Consider the following 14,586-nt stretch of genomic DNA (forward strand, 5'->3'; position numbering starts at 1 on the left):
AGTATTTAATAATTATACCATATTTTATGTCATAAATTGGATAATGACACTATGTTAAAGTTTCAGTTTTGGTTAAAAAGTTTTTTATCTGAAAATGCCTGTTCATTTGATGTTGGTTTTCAGCATGTCCAGTGTTTGTTGTTTTAAAATGTTTTTTTTTTTCTTTACAAGAAACTTGGTTTAGTGTAACTGCTTGTTTAAACTGTATTTTGGCTGATAAAATAAAATATTTTTCCTACCTACCGACCCTTCAGTCTGAAGGTACAGTCGGAAAACTGCAAACAAACATATTTTTAAGGTTGGCCTTACTTATCCCTAAATAAATTGTAAAATACAGACAACTCAGTGCACGACCCCAACATAGTAATGAGGTTTAGCCCTACATGTATTCTAATTTCGTTATTTTCTTAAAAAGAATTAACTCGAAGAAACAAAGAAAACCAATGGAATTGCATTACCTGTAAATGAGCGCGATTGCAATCTTCGACACATTGAGCATCTCCTGCTATGTCAGTCAAAATATCGCATGTTCGGGAAAAGAACACAATCGTGAAAACTACAGATCAGACAACTTTTATGGTATCAACGCAATAATACAGCGAAAATATGTTGCTCCAAGAGTTTATTAATAGTAAGTCACATCTGCTACTGTAATAAACCCTCGTTCATTTATTGGTACGATGTTTAAAAGTGTCCAAAATAAAAATGTTCTGTTGTTTATCAGTTTGCAAGACAGTTTACTGGTACATAAATGAAAATCATGATTGATTGATTGATTGATTGATAATACCACTTTCAGCACTTTTGTGCTATTTCGTGGTTTTCTGTTTTTATTCGTGGATGGAGTCGAATTGTGTAAAAACTTATACTCCTATGCTCTTGGTAATAAAACTTTACACAGCACCCGGAGTACAAAATTAGTGCTCGAAACACAAAAAAACAGTGTTTTGATTGGTTGATTCTTGCTCGAATCTTTTATGATCGCAAGGCCTGGTCAATTAAGATTGAAGTCGAACTCACTTTGAGGATAACAAGACGCAACCACGCTCTTATACTATATGTTGACTTTCTGACAGATTTCGGTTTGTCATGGACGACAATGGATGGGTGCTGAACGCCAATTTTTTCACATTGAGCAATTATGTCTGTTTTGGTTGCTCTAACAATGTTGCAAATACAACGGATATATCAACGTCATGCCTACAAATGGATAGTTAAACTAGATTTAAAACCAGATACTACCAGCCATTTTTCTTCGAGAAATAACTAAACCGAGTCAGTTCGTTTCGGTTGGTATTGTCTAACGTTTCATTTTTTCAGAATAAATGGACCTCACCCTTTGTAAAATTAACTTGTTTATTAATATATGCATTAAACACAATAATAAGGGCTTTGAGTGTTGTTTTTATTGGTTTTAATATTGATTTTGTTAGTGAATTATAATCAAACTAAATATAATGTTTATATACATATGCGCATTCATGGCTCTACAATCTGTCGAAACCTCTATCATGGCATTGTACAAGGTCATATTTATCTCTGATTATAACTGACGTCTATACACTAATTCATAAAACGTTGGATGTGTACTGATTAATATTTTAATTTCTGTCTTATAAGCATGATTTATTATATTTGTTTGTTGTAATTGGCTATGTTTTTTTTTTGTTGGGATGTATAAGTACCCTGCAACGTCCACCTTATGCTTTGTTAGCTAATTATCTGTTTTATATCGATCTGATGAGTTACGTCCAATTCTACTGTTTAACATAGTTTGTTCTAATGTTTTGTTTTATCACTGTCTTAAGGCAGGATATGTAAGCACTCCTGTATGCTAGTTTTATCCAGCCACATTTTGTATTTGCGCTCTTTATTAATTTTGAGCATCTGTTAGTACATTATTCCTAACATTTTCATATAATTCAATTTGGGATGTAACACGTCTTCCATTTTGCTATGGGAATTTTGTTTATCAGCTCATAGACACAATTTGCCATGTGACCTTGACGTCATCAAGTTTTTTCATGATTTAATTCTAGCCTTCAACATGGAATTTAGAATTAAATCATCAGAAATCAAATGCGTAATTTACATTTTTCAACTATTCTTTTTATATATAATTTTTATTGCAAACAATCTTCCAAATACTTATGTGTTGAATTATTTAATAATGTTTATTAACGCATAGCTTTATCTATTAATTCATTCTTAATTCAATGTACTTATTTGATACATAAAAGTATAATTCCAACATATCGTGGCACTGTTTCTGCGTCATAAGTTGTAAGCATTATATAAATATTATATACTATATGTACTACTTAATAGCGTTTTGGCTTGACATATTATCACTTGTTGAGCCTTAAATGTGAAACTGCCATTATATCAAGCTGAATATTTTCCCTTTCCGAAAGTTTTGTCCAAATTAACAATATGTCTTTTTGCTTTCCTCTTGATTTCGTCTGGTACATTGTCACTGCAGTTATACTTCAGCCATTTATATTTTCCTTGTGGTATGTTATATCTTCTCCCAGAAATTTGTAATCGTTCAATTTCAAAATCTAAGTCTTTTTCATGCATTTGCCAATAGAGGGATAAGTGTACGGGATCGATCCTGTTGTCATTTTTGTTCCTTGGTCGAATATTCCGTAATGCATCTTTCTCATATTGTGTAATAACGTTAATATTTGTACTCGGACTGTATTTGTTAACCATGTCAGCTAAAAATATTGTTTCTAGTGCGTTCTGAAGACGCTTTGCTTCTTCGTGTATATCTTTATCTGGAAGATACTGATAAGCCCTTAGATATCCATATGATTGCCCTTTCGGAAGAAAATTATTTCCTTCTGTAGACAGTTGATCACTTAATTCTTGCAGTCGTGCTTTGATCGATTCTATCTTCAGTTGATTAATAAATGGGGACATTATTTCTTGATCGTATCTGCAATTCTGTATCGCTTTTATTTCATCGTCATCCGTAAGGTCTTGAAACCTTGTATCGTTTCCATATTTGTCTTCAATGTCTTTCAAGACAGATTGCACTATTCCATCAACCCTTATTCTCTTTCTTTGTGAAGCAGCATCGTCTATGTGGTAATTTACCTCATCTTGCACTCTCTTTTCATATTCAGCCAACAATGCTTTTTCGTTTAGGATTCTAAAATAGTGCAAAATAAATTAGGTTAAAAAGAATTGGAACTGTATCGGGCAAATTTCATCTTAATTTAAATTAGTTGCTCATTTCGTGTCTTTTTTAGTCATGAAGTACATATAACGGCGCATCAGGCTCACATAATACAGTTTTTTTTTAATTTGTCACTAAAGGTAACCCGGACCGTTTAAGCTCAAAATATTACTTTTAAACATGTATGTAAGAGAGACCATTTTTCGATGAAATGATACGGGAAATGGAGGTGTTGACATATTTTTATCGGAATTTAAAAAAAAATTGATTTTGACACTTTGTCCAAAACTGTAATATAAAAAGTTGCAATATAGCTTCAAAGATAAGCAAATAAAAAATGTTGGTCACCGATAAGGAATAAAAATAATTTAGCTTTAAAACCAAAATTTTTGGCGGGAAAATTGTGAAATTGGGTGAAATGTCATTTTGAGCCTTCACAGATACACATAAAATCGATAAAAAAAAATAATGACAAAAATACAATAATTTCACATTTTTAATCAATCAAAATATTTAAAAAAATATTAGTTAATTAACGACACAAACTTTTCGTGTGTATGGTATGTCATGCGTGAAATTATGCGCAGTCGAAAAGTTCCGATTCCCCTTAAAAACCACCACGATTACTCTTAGTTTGCCATTGGTCATGAATAAATTCAACACATAATTTGAAATGCAAAAGAAATAGTATCTACAATATAAACACTGAACCAGTTGTTTCTGTTGTTTGTTTCTGCATAAGTAATGCAAAATATGGCAGCAATGAAACAAACAACCCTTCGTTTAGCGGAAACACAAAAGAACATGCTGAAGACATTGTTAGTTGTTGCATGTAGATATAAAATCATCGCGACGGGTGGTACATGTGGAGCAGGATCTGCTTACCCTTCCGGAGCACATGAGATCACTCACAGTTTTTGGTGGGGTTCGTGTTGCTCAGTCTGAAGTTTTCTATGTTATTTCTTGTTTAATATATTTTGTCTGTTTGTCTTTTTCATTTTTAGCCATGGCGTTGCCAGTATATTTTCGATTTATAAGTTTGACTGTTCCCATGGTCTCTTTCGCCCCTCTTTTGAGTAAAGGTTTATACATAAACAAAATATTTGATGACATCAAATTAAATTTACATGTTTTTCTTCATATCTATTCAAACTAATCTAGTCACTCAATATGGTGATTACAAATTCAAACATCATTTAAGGAATATTTGGGCACATTATATTATCCTTAAAATTGCTGCTTTTGTTTGCAAACATGCGTAAAAAACTGTTTTTCATGGACATATAGATGTCAATTTAAAACAAATGCTTACTTTATACAATAAAACATTTGCGGATTGAATATTGTGATATTTATTTGAAATAATTAAGTTTGAAAATTTGCATTCGATTTGATAATAAGACATCTTGTGAATGGTCATAAATCTCTCCCGAGACATCAGTTATTCTTAATGCACAGTAAACTTTGATGGTGGCAAATCGGCGGGAGTGATATTAGGCTATGCAAACAAGCAAAATAGTATTACAAGAAATAAAACATCTCAACCTTTTCTGATTAAGGTAAACTGTTGGTATTAAGGCAGTGACGTCATTACTAGCATATTCGATCATCTCAGCAGTCAATGGTCTTCTAGCCCATAACTCTCCATCTTCTTTTTTCAATTTCACCTGAAATATATAAAGATAAGCTAAAAAAAATAACAATCAATGTATTTATTTAAAAAAAAAAACATATGAAAAAAAAATCTTAATACAATACTAATGTTATCATTATGCCGAAACATGAGTTTTTATGGTCATTCAGATAAGGAAATGAATGAAAGCATTGATTGGACAATACTTATGATGATGAAATTGATCAGGTAGTACAACCGTGCCACATTCTATATGTGCCTGTATGTAGTTTATTTGTTGTCGTTTGTTCATGTCTGTTTACAAATTGTTTTGTTAATATAACAAAAGACCGTTTGGTATCTCAATTAAATTGTTTAACATTGTTTGCGTCATAGACTTCTATAAGCCAACTTAGTTATCGCATTTTCAATTATACCACACCTTATGTGTATGTCAAGTCCATACTAAAACGACAAACTTAAGGCACCACTTAATTAGCATGACAAATTTGTTGAATTAAAAATTGAATTAGTTTTTGTGGATAAGGAATCTCTGTATTCAATGGCAATATTTTACCAACAAATAACGTAATTCATATACAAAATTTGTGTATTTCTATTGCGCTCAGCAATCTTCAACAGCGTATCTAAATACTAATTTTAATGTATATAACATTACTTTGCTCCTTATTTTTAAAAGTTATTCATGCTCGTAGGGATAAAGTATAGAATTAGCTCAGTGAAAGCTTACAGTAATTCTTTTTATTCTGCCTTTTAATTTTGCCGAAAATGCATGTCTTTTTCACACTAAGTATGCTAGGCGTAACCATGTATGTGTAGTTTACATAATAACTTCAATATATTTGCATTTGGTACGCTACATTTATTCTTATGATGATATTTCATTTTGGTTATCTTAAGAGACGAGTATTTAATATTTTGTTTATCAAAATATGCAGGTTCAAATAACTGTAAAACGGTTAACTAAATGAAGAATTATTATCATAATTTTACATCAGAATATTTTGACATTCTTTATATTTAAAAAAAATGAAGATGTGGTATGATTGCCAATAAGACAACTCTCCATAAGAGACCAAATGACGCAGAAATTAACAACTATGGGTCACTGTACGGCCTTCAACAATGAGCTAAGCCCCTACCGGGTAGTCAGCTATAAAGGCCCCGAAATGACAAATGTAAAACAATTCAAACGAGAAAACTAACGGCCTAATTTATGTACAAATCATGAACGGAAAATAAATACGTAACACATCAACAAACGACAACCACTTAATAACAGGCCCCTGACCTGGGACAGGTATATACATACAGAATGTGGCGGGGTTAAACATGTTAGCGGGATCGCAGCGTCTGTACTGCAAATATTCGCTTATATTGTACATTTTTTATTACTATAATTCAAATAAGTTAATTCAACAGATACAGTTAAGTCTGCCTCATATTTTTTCTTACATCTAGAAATTGACAATGAGGGTCGGCTGAAAACAACACTTTACGACTAAAGAGATGATTTCAGCTTTCCAATTGTGAACTTTCCAATTCTAAGTAGCAACATTCCAGCAGCATCTACGGGGTATATATCTCCCAATTGATACGATATTCCCGTGCTTGTATTTCTTATCATGATTTTCTTGATAGAGGGTTGCTATTAAACCAAGATTTCCAAATGGTGAAGTTGAAATCATCCCTTCGTAAATTTTACGGACGCCATCACGAGTTGGTTGACCGGTATGGAATAACCGTTTCACAGATGATATCGGATATGTTCCGTACGTCGTGACTACAATCCCCTTCCCTTTCATGCGTGTGACCTACCGAGTAAGACAATTTACCGGATTTGTTATACATGATCAACGCGACGGGTGCCCCATGTGGAGCAGGATCTGATTACCCTTCAGGAGCACCTGAGATTACCCCCATTTTTTGGTGGGGTTCGTTTTGTTATTCTTTAGTTTATTATTTTTGTTTTTCCTTCTTATTTAGATAAGCTATTATTTCATAACAATAGAACAGTATTCTTATTCAGAAAATGGAGTGATGAACAAAACAACATTGAACATCAAATGCATGGCAGGATTTTGTTGATCATAAGAAGGCTTGCATACAAAATATTCATTTGAAAACTTGGTGTATAATGAAGAAGCTGAAAGAATACTGATTTAAAAAACAATTTAATAACATATGTTTAAGTTACAATGATTTTAAAAGGAAAATTACGAAGCCAGTTATTTACCGGTGCTCAAAGCTCTTACATCGAAAAGGAACAGACAAATAATGCTGACAATGAGAATAAATGAGAAAATCTCATGAACACCAAAAGCGGCAAGACCGGATGCATCGAGTAGGTAAGGGTATCCTGCTACGAATGCATCGTGTTATTTGTGGAGAAGCGAATTCAATCGTTCTTCTTATAACTATGTGTAAGTACTTTTAAGAAAAAAGAACACCCCAGTCAATTAATATATTTATCGATTGATGGAAAGAGTGACAAGTACGGCCGTAATATATTAAAGCTATGTAATGCCATGCGATGGGGAAGAGGATTTATTACTCCTGAGTTTGAAGTAAGCAATCGTAATGTTGAAATCCTCTGGTGCGATATATTCAATTTTTTTTAAATGATACAGAAATAAACATGTACGTCTCTATGCAAAATTTGATGTAAAATGTAACATTCATACTTAACGACATTTATTTTTGTATAAAGACGTTCTACCTCCATGAGCATGAAAATGTCATGGTGGGACACATACAATTATGTATTCAGATATTGCAGGTCGAGTAAAGCAACTTTTAAAAATAGCATAAATATGTTTTATATACTTTTTATTTATTTTTTGTAGTATCAGACGTATCAATGAAATTAAAAAAAAAACATTGTTTTCCCTTTTGAATAGACATCTCTCGTAAACCTCAGATATTGTCCGTAAAGGCGAAAGCTGAACTATCACTTGGTAATGAATCCACACCTTCATTCTGCTTGATTATTCCTTTTGCATTCATGTCACTGACTAGCTGCTAAATCCATCAATTTATTTGAATTTCACTTCAAACGATTTGCTCTTCAAATAAACCGCTTAGTGAACACTTTAAATCCTATCATTTCTGTTTCATTATTATCAATCATAATGACTTCATCATATATTTTAAGTAACTGCAAGTGATCGTAGATCAATACTATTTGTCTTTTGTATTTATGTTAGTTATTTGGATGCGTGTTTTATGTGTCCGAGGACAAGTTTTGCCTTTTTCATATTATAATTCAGTATCCTTCGAGACATTATGATTATTATATATTTTTGTCCATCAAAATTCAGAAATTATCTTGATTTTTATGATATGTAATATTAGATATAGTTTATACACATGATTAGGTGGATTATTGTTAGTTATTTTGCCGGTATATTGTGTAAATTCTACCTTTGCATTTTTGGTTTTTTTTCCATCTTAATTATTTATTCAACCATACAAACCTTTAATAAGTCTTTCTGATCAAGTGGTTTTGCTTTGTCACTGTACATTTGACATACATCGCTTAGTTTCATTGCAGTAGGTATCCTCCGGCCTTTAGTTTCCTCAATAATGATATTTGCCACCTAAAAATATCAATCAACTACTTATATTTTTTTAATTCAAGGAAATATTACACTAACTGTATTTTGTAAAACCTTCAAGACTTTTTGATTCCCAATACTCTTACTTTATTTGCTCATTTTCCTTAGATGGTTGAATGAGGATATATTTACATGTTACCAAATCATGGATCGCTTCTTGTTGACTCAAAATGTGTTGCTTTATTTATCTATCATGTATTCAATGTAAACAGGTATTTAGAATCCAGAATCCAGAAAACAGGGTAAATTTTATACTGAAAGTTTATCGATGCACGTATGATGATGCTAGGAATTATTTAGTCATCACGGAATATGATTGGAATATTATATTTGGCGTTTTTACATTCATGTCAGATATCGTGAACGTTTTATATTCAAGGAAAAGTCATTAATATTAACAAGTGCTTCATCTTGTGCCTCGTAACGGCAGAACGATGTTGTTAATTCTGGTATTGGTGGTCTAACTTTTTGTTTTCGTAATTCCGGTCGTGTAAAACAAAATACTTACAAATCTGTATAGTTCGCTTTTCCATTAAGATGATTAAAAACATGTAAAATGTCAAATAAAGGGTCGAATCGTAAAGGTTGTAAAACAATATGAAGTATACACGTAATATGTCCGGTTGTAGATTATAAATTCTTCTAACTAACTCAGCGTCTGGTAGTTCAAGAACCTAGCTTATGTACGTCTTGATATAGAATTGAGAATGGAAATATGGAATGTATCAAAGAGACAACAACCCGACCATAGAAAAAAACAACAGCGGAAGGTCACCAACAGGTCTTCATTGTAACGAGACATTCCCGCACCCGGAGGTGTCCTTCAGCTGGCCCCTAAACAAATATATACTAGTTCAGTGATAATGAACGTTGATATGCATGTTACTACTGAACTGTAAATAGTTCTCTATACATTATGCATAGTTTTATACTTGCCTGTGTGTCGAACACATTTTTCAGTTGAATTCCAAACTGATGGTATAATGCAGCACTGTCACCTGCGCAGGCGTGTATAACCTAAACATAGAGATGTCACTATGATATAAGAATTGTGAAGTTTAACATTTAAACAGATAATATGGTGATAATGCTGAAATAAGATATAAAAATGTAGACATTTAGATTGTTACTAATTTCTGTTTAAATAAAAACAAAATTTCCTACGCAAAACTACAGTCATTTGGATTTACAATTTAAATAAACTTTTAAATTTGTAAATACAAGTTTGAAACAAACCAAAGAAAGAACAATCAATATGTGATGGATGATTATACTGATTCGACTCAGAACCTGCAAAGTGCTGTGATTTCTTACCTAGATCTTTTCATGATCCTCTTTTGTGTTTGGGGGGGGGGTCTTCTCAATGGATAACTATATGGTATCTCAAGAAATTATAATACAGTAAAAAGAGTCCAATTATTGTTGATTGTTTCTTTTGCAGATTTTCAAATTTGGATTTACGTTTCATAATGAATAAAATATCAAACATGAAAAAGTGGGACAATTCATGGCATCCTTTTGGTCGTCTTTTTTTTTCATTGAACACGAAAATTAAAGGTGCAAGAAATCACTAACTTCGTATCAACTCCTTGTACAGTGTGCTATATAACAACCATTTTAACTGTTCATAATGCGTAGTAGCAAAGTTTAAATAGTGTTATGAGCTGATCAATTTAGTGAATCATAGTCGACATTAATAGTTATAAGGTTAATTACAGATAATAATAATTAATAGTAATGCAAACACATTGTTATAAAAAAACATATAGTATAAAAATAAATAGATACGTTTTGAATATTCTTATACCTTTACTGGCTTGTCAGATTGTAAAATATCTTCGAGCTTCCCTTTTCTGAATAAATCTTTGTTTGTTGCAATATCAAAAAGATAAACATTGTCGTCCACAGTTCCGATCTGTAACAAAGTTAATGGACCCTCTTTTCCTAAGTTGATACCCTCAGCGTCCAACGCTATGACGTCACACTCAGATAAGTGTTCTACTATACGCAAACATCTATCCGTTTCTGTAATTATCTCTACCTTCGGGTTAGAGGCCATGACTCAATTCTAAAAGAAAGTATGAAACATAACCATCATAGTTACCAAGCTAAATAGTTCTTACGACAGATGCGCTTTGCGTTTACAATGTGACACTCGAGTCAGAAAAAGAGAGCACGAATACGAAGATTTGCAATCTATAATTTTGGTCAAATACAGCTTATGTTACTTGTTCCTGTGGTATAAAATCAATAGTTTTGTTAACAGTTGGTTTATAGTTATGACCATATCAGTTATAGTTTATGTCAGCACAAACGGGGGAGCTTAAAGACAATGAAGTATTATATTGTCAGACCACAAATTCCCACAATTACACCTTCATGGATAGATACCACAAATTCCCACAATTACACCTTCATGGATAGATGTAAATCGCTGTAACCATAAAATAGCAATTAACCAACCGGAATAACACTATCGTCTGATAGCCACACATTATAGAAGATCACAAATGTTCTTTTTGATTAACGTTAATTTGTATTCACTGTCGTATTCAAAGAAAGATACGAAGGCGGACAAGTTCGAAACTGTTTTTTGTTATAAATTGTACGCTTTGATTATAGATTTATAGATAAGTATTCATATAAGTATTTCTTCATAAGGGTTACTTTTATGAATTTGTTAAGTTTGGTTTGACGGAGGTGTTATCAAATATTACAACTTATTGATTTTACGTGTTTAGTAGTTCATCAACTGCTAAACCGCCTTACTTAACAGACGCTTTAATCCTAACACGATATTTACATAGTAAAATTTACAGTTACCATATGGACCTTCATTTAGTGAAATACATATGGATCAATATATCTAATAGTTATGAGTAGAATAAGAATCTTGTACTCATTTTCGAAATTATTATTATGCCACAGTTCTCGGATTCTATCTACCTACTGGAAATATATTTGAGTTCTCAATAAATATAGAATAAGAAGATGTATATGATAGTAACTTAGCAATTAACAATTATTGAATCTCATCCATATATAAGTTTTCCGAATTCTTTTTAATATTTGTGTATGTTGAAATAAATATGTATTTAAAGTTAATAAAAGTAGTATTAAATCACGGTCTGACATTTTGACATTAAGGTAAATCTGGTGTATTATCAATCTTCTTTTACCATTATATCGTATCGTGTTATTTATATTGAATACACTGTATTTTTCATGTACATATAAATGCTAAAAACGAATCTCACCTTTTCGGATAATTCCAACTATTATACCAACTCTCTCGGGTAAGACTCATTCAAATCTCAAGTTTAAAAAAAATATAATATCTTGTCTTACAGGCGTCACCGATGAAAGGATAGAAAAAGTAAATACAACATTTTGACTTTTTGGAAATCAGGTTTTGTAAATCCTAAATATTGATCTGCACAATTCAATCCCATTCAAACTGTGATGTAATGTCGATAATTTATTCAACTGTTTAAACATTTCTATAAATAGCACATGTCTAATTTATTTATGTAGGATAAGTTGTGAAGTTAAGCGTAGCTGTTCGTGTGATGATGTATCAAATGAATAGTAAAGTCTATATTAATAATTAATGGTTCTACTTTTGTAATTTTTAGTATTAAAGACATATTTTTGTCGAGCAAGTTTACAGATTCACAACCATTTAATTTTTCTTTAACTCTACAAATGTACTTTTATTTCCGCTGACATCACTATAGGTGAAGATAAATACCTTGTGTATTTGTTTATAACCGTCTCCAAGTGGGTGGAATAAAAAATCGAATGATGCATAGATTTAAGATTTTTCTGAAAGAGAAGCGATGAAAACCAAAGGCCTTTCAAATATTTTAAGTACATCTGTTGATCGGTTGGTAGTATTCGAGACCTAGTTAATGACGTTTAAGCCTAACGACTAAAGGATTTGCACTCGGTAGTTGACTTATGTCCATGATAAAAAAACATGATCCGTGAGTTAAAACAAATATTTAAAAACAGCTCTAAGTGAAATATAATTTGATAAATATATCAGCGATACTTGTAAATTCTAACAAATTTGCTTTTGACTGAGAATCTGGTAAGTTTACATAATCATCAATCATCATATATAGTTGTTAATTTCTGCATCATTTGTCCCTTGTGAAAAGTAGTCAATCATACAATATCTTTTTTGTATATATTGATATAAGTTTCAGAAGGTCAAATCGGAATCAGATTTTTTAACGATTATGTTTACGACGATTAAAACATATCCGTCCTCATTTGTGAAATAGATATTACATAACTACCAATCGATTAGTGATTCAGCCAGTATAACTTTCAAAGGAGTGATTTCAAATTAACCACTTCAAACACTTTGTCTTTTAGCTTCCTCAATGCAGCAATCCAATATCACTGCAATTTGTATAGGAGACGCAATTCCTAGAATATCGTATCATCTTGAAGATATATACTCCATGTGCATGTGCTGCTGGAATGTTGCTACATAGAAATGGAAAGTTCGAAATTTCAATCAACTCTGTTTTCGTAAAGTTTTGATCCCAACGTACCCTTATTGTCGAGTTATAGATGTAAGTCAAGATATGACACGGATACACTGTGTTTCCATTATCTCAATTTCAAGCTGGATTGACTAAGTACGTTCAACATTGTCACCGCATTTTGTATAATTTAATGAATGACATAATCTATTTACGGAAAGGTGGAGTTAAATGATAACGTTAACGTCTTTTTGTTCTTCTTACGAAGCTTCTGTATACAATTAGTCATGTATGAATATAGAAGCAAGTCTGCGAGGGGAGCAGAATTGGTTTCCGGTTGATTGCAAATTGTTTGTTGACAAAAATACTCGTTGAATACATATCATAGATTTATATGTTTAGTTTAATTGGTTGAATTATAAGTTACCATGACATTTAGATAATGTCAACTCAAATATTTCGTGTTATAATTTGGCTTTTGTGTGATTTAAAATCTTTGTTGTAGGTGATCTATAGTTGTCAATTTCTGTATCATTTGTCCCTTGTGAAGAGTAGTCAATCATACAATATCATTTTTGTATAATTGATATAAGTTACAGAAGGTCAAATCAGAATCAGATTTTGTAACGATTATCTTTTCAGATAAAAACAATTTTCTATGATAAGATTGTGGGAGAGTAAGAGTGCAAAAGTCGAAACTGTCCATCGAATAATAATTGATCATTACCAGGACGTACTCTATCTTAAACATACACGGAATATTTTACACTAAAAAAATACTTAATTCTTCTATTTTATATGCTTTATTTAGTGACTCTGATTGATTCTCAATTTATATCTGCGACAGAGCGTTTGACAACACTTTTTCCTCGATACCTCTCAACCAAAAAATTATATATAGCGAAATTTCATTATTCTATAGAGTTATCTTCGAAGATCGTTCTTTCCAACAGAAAATAACACAAAGTCAGATTTTGAGGATCCATTTACTAAACTCTTACAGGTATTCAGAACGGATTAGTAAATTCGACTTTACCAGTAAAAACGTACTTAAAATAGTATTTCACATCTTTAATTTTACTGTAACAAAATCATCAATCCTTTAAACTAACTTTAAGTTATTAATAAATGTTATCTTATTGATTTTGCAATAAGATCTTTATATATTGTTTACATTTGCACTAGTAACGATGTCGCCATTTAAAAATTAAAACATAACTTAATTTGTATTCTTTTGGAAATGTTTTTTTTTTATATTTAAAACAAAAACCAAGTTTAATTTATGAATAGCATTATCTATACATAATATGATACATATTTATCATAAGGTCAAATCCTAACTATCCTTCTACCTGTCGATACTTTAACTTCGGCATTGGACAAGTCCTGTCTTCTTTAACTGTCCATGGCGTTAAAAGCTAAATGGCTGATATGTGTTTAATTGATTTTAGTCACTTTGAAATCGTACTTTTGTGTTTGTTTGATGATGACGCAGTTTGTAATGCATATCTGATTTTCAATGTTTACTTATTTTGTGTTACATCTTGTCTTTCTATTTTAACTATGTACCATCTAATATGCCGATAAATGAGGGCCCTCATGGGGTTTTTGATTATGTGATTACTTGGCCGTTTTTTTAATGATTATTTGATCATT

At 31.6% G+C, this 14,586-nt stretch overlaps 1 protein-coding gene across 1 annotated transcript; it reads right to left on the reverse strand.

Moving 5' to 3' along the window:
* Positions 1-2,109: 2,109 nt before the first annotated feature.
* On the reverse strand, positions 2,110-11,895 carry LOC139499909 (ribonuclease D-like). Its single transcript, XM_071288541.1, has 6 exons — positions 11,692-11,895; positions 10,242-10,502; positions 9,371-9,451; positions 8,294-8,416; positions 4,730-4,851; positions 2,110-3,157 (listed from the first exon to the last, which is right to left on the reverse strand). The coding sequence occupies exons 2-6, from the start codon at positions 10,491-10,493 to the stop codon at positions 2,386-2,388; spliced, it is 1,350 nt and encodes a 449-aa protein (XP_071144642.1). The 5' UTR covers positions 10,494-10,502; positions 11,692-11,895; the 3' UTR covers positions 2,110-2,385.
* Between the last annotated feature and the right edge of the window lie 2,691 nt (positions 11,896-14,586).

The sequence above is a fragment of the Mytilus edulis genome, chromosome 13 (genome assembly GCF_963676685.1).
Source record: "Mytilus edulis chromosome 13, xbMytEdul2.2, whole genome shotgun sequence".
Taxonomy (NCBI): domain Eukaryota; kingdom Metazoa; phylum Mollusca; class Bivalvia; order Mytilida; family Mytilidae; genus Mytilus; species Mytilus edulis.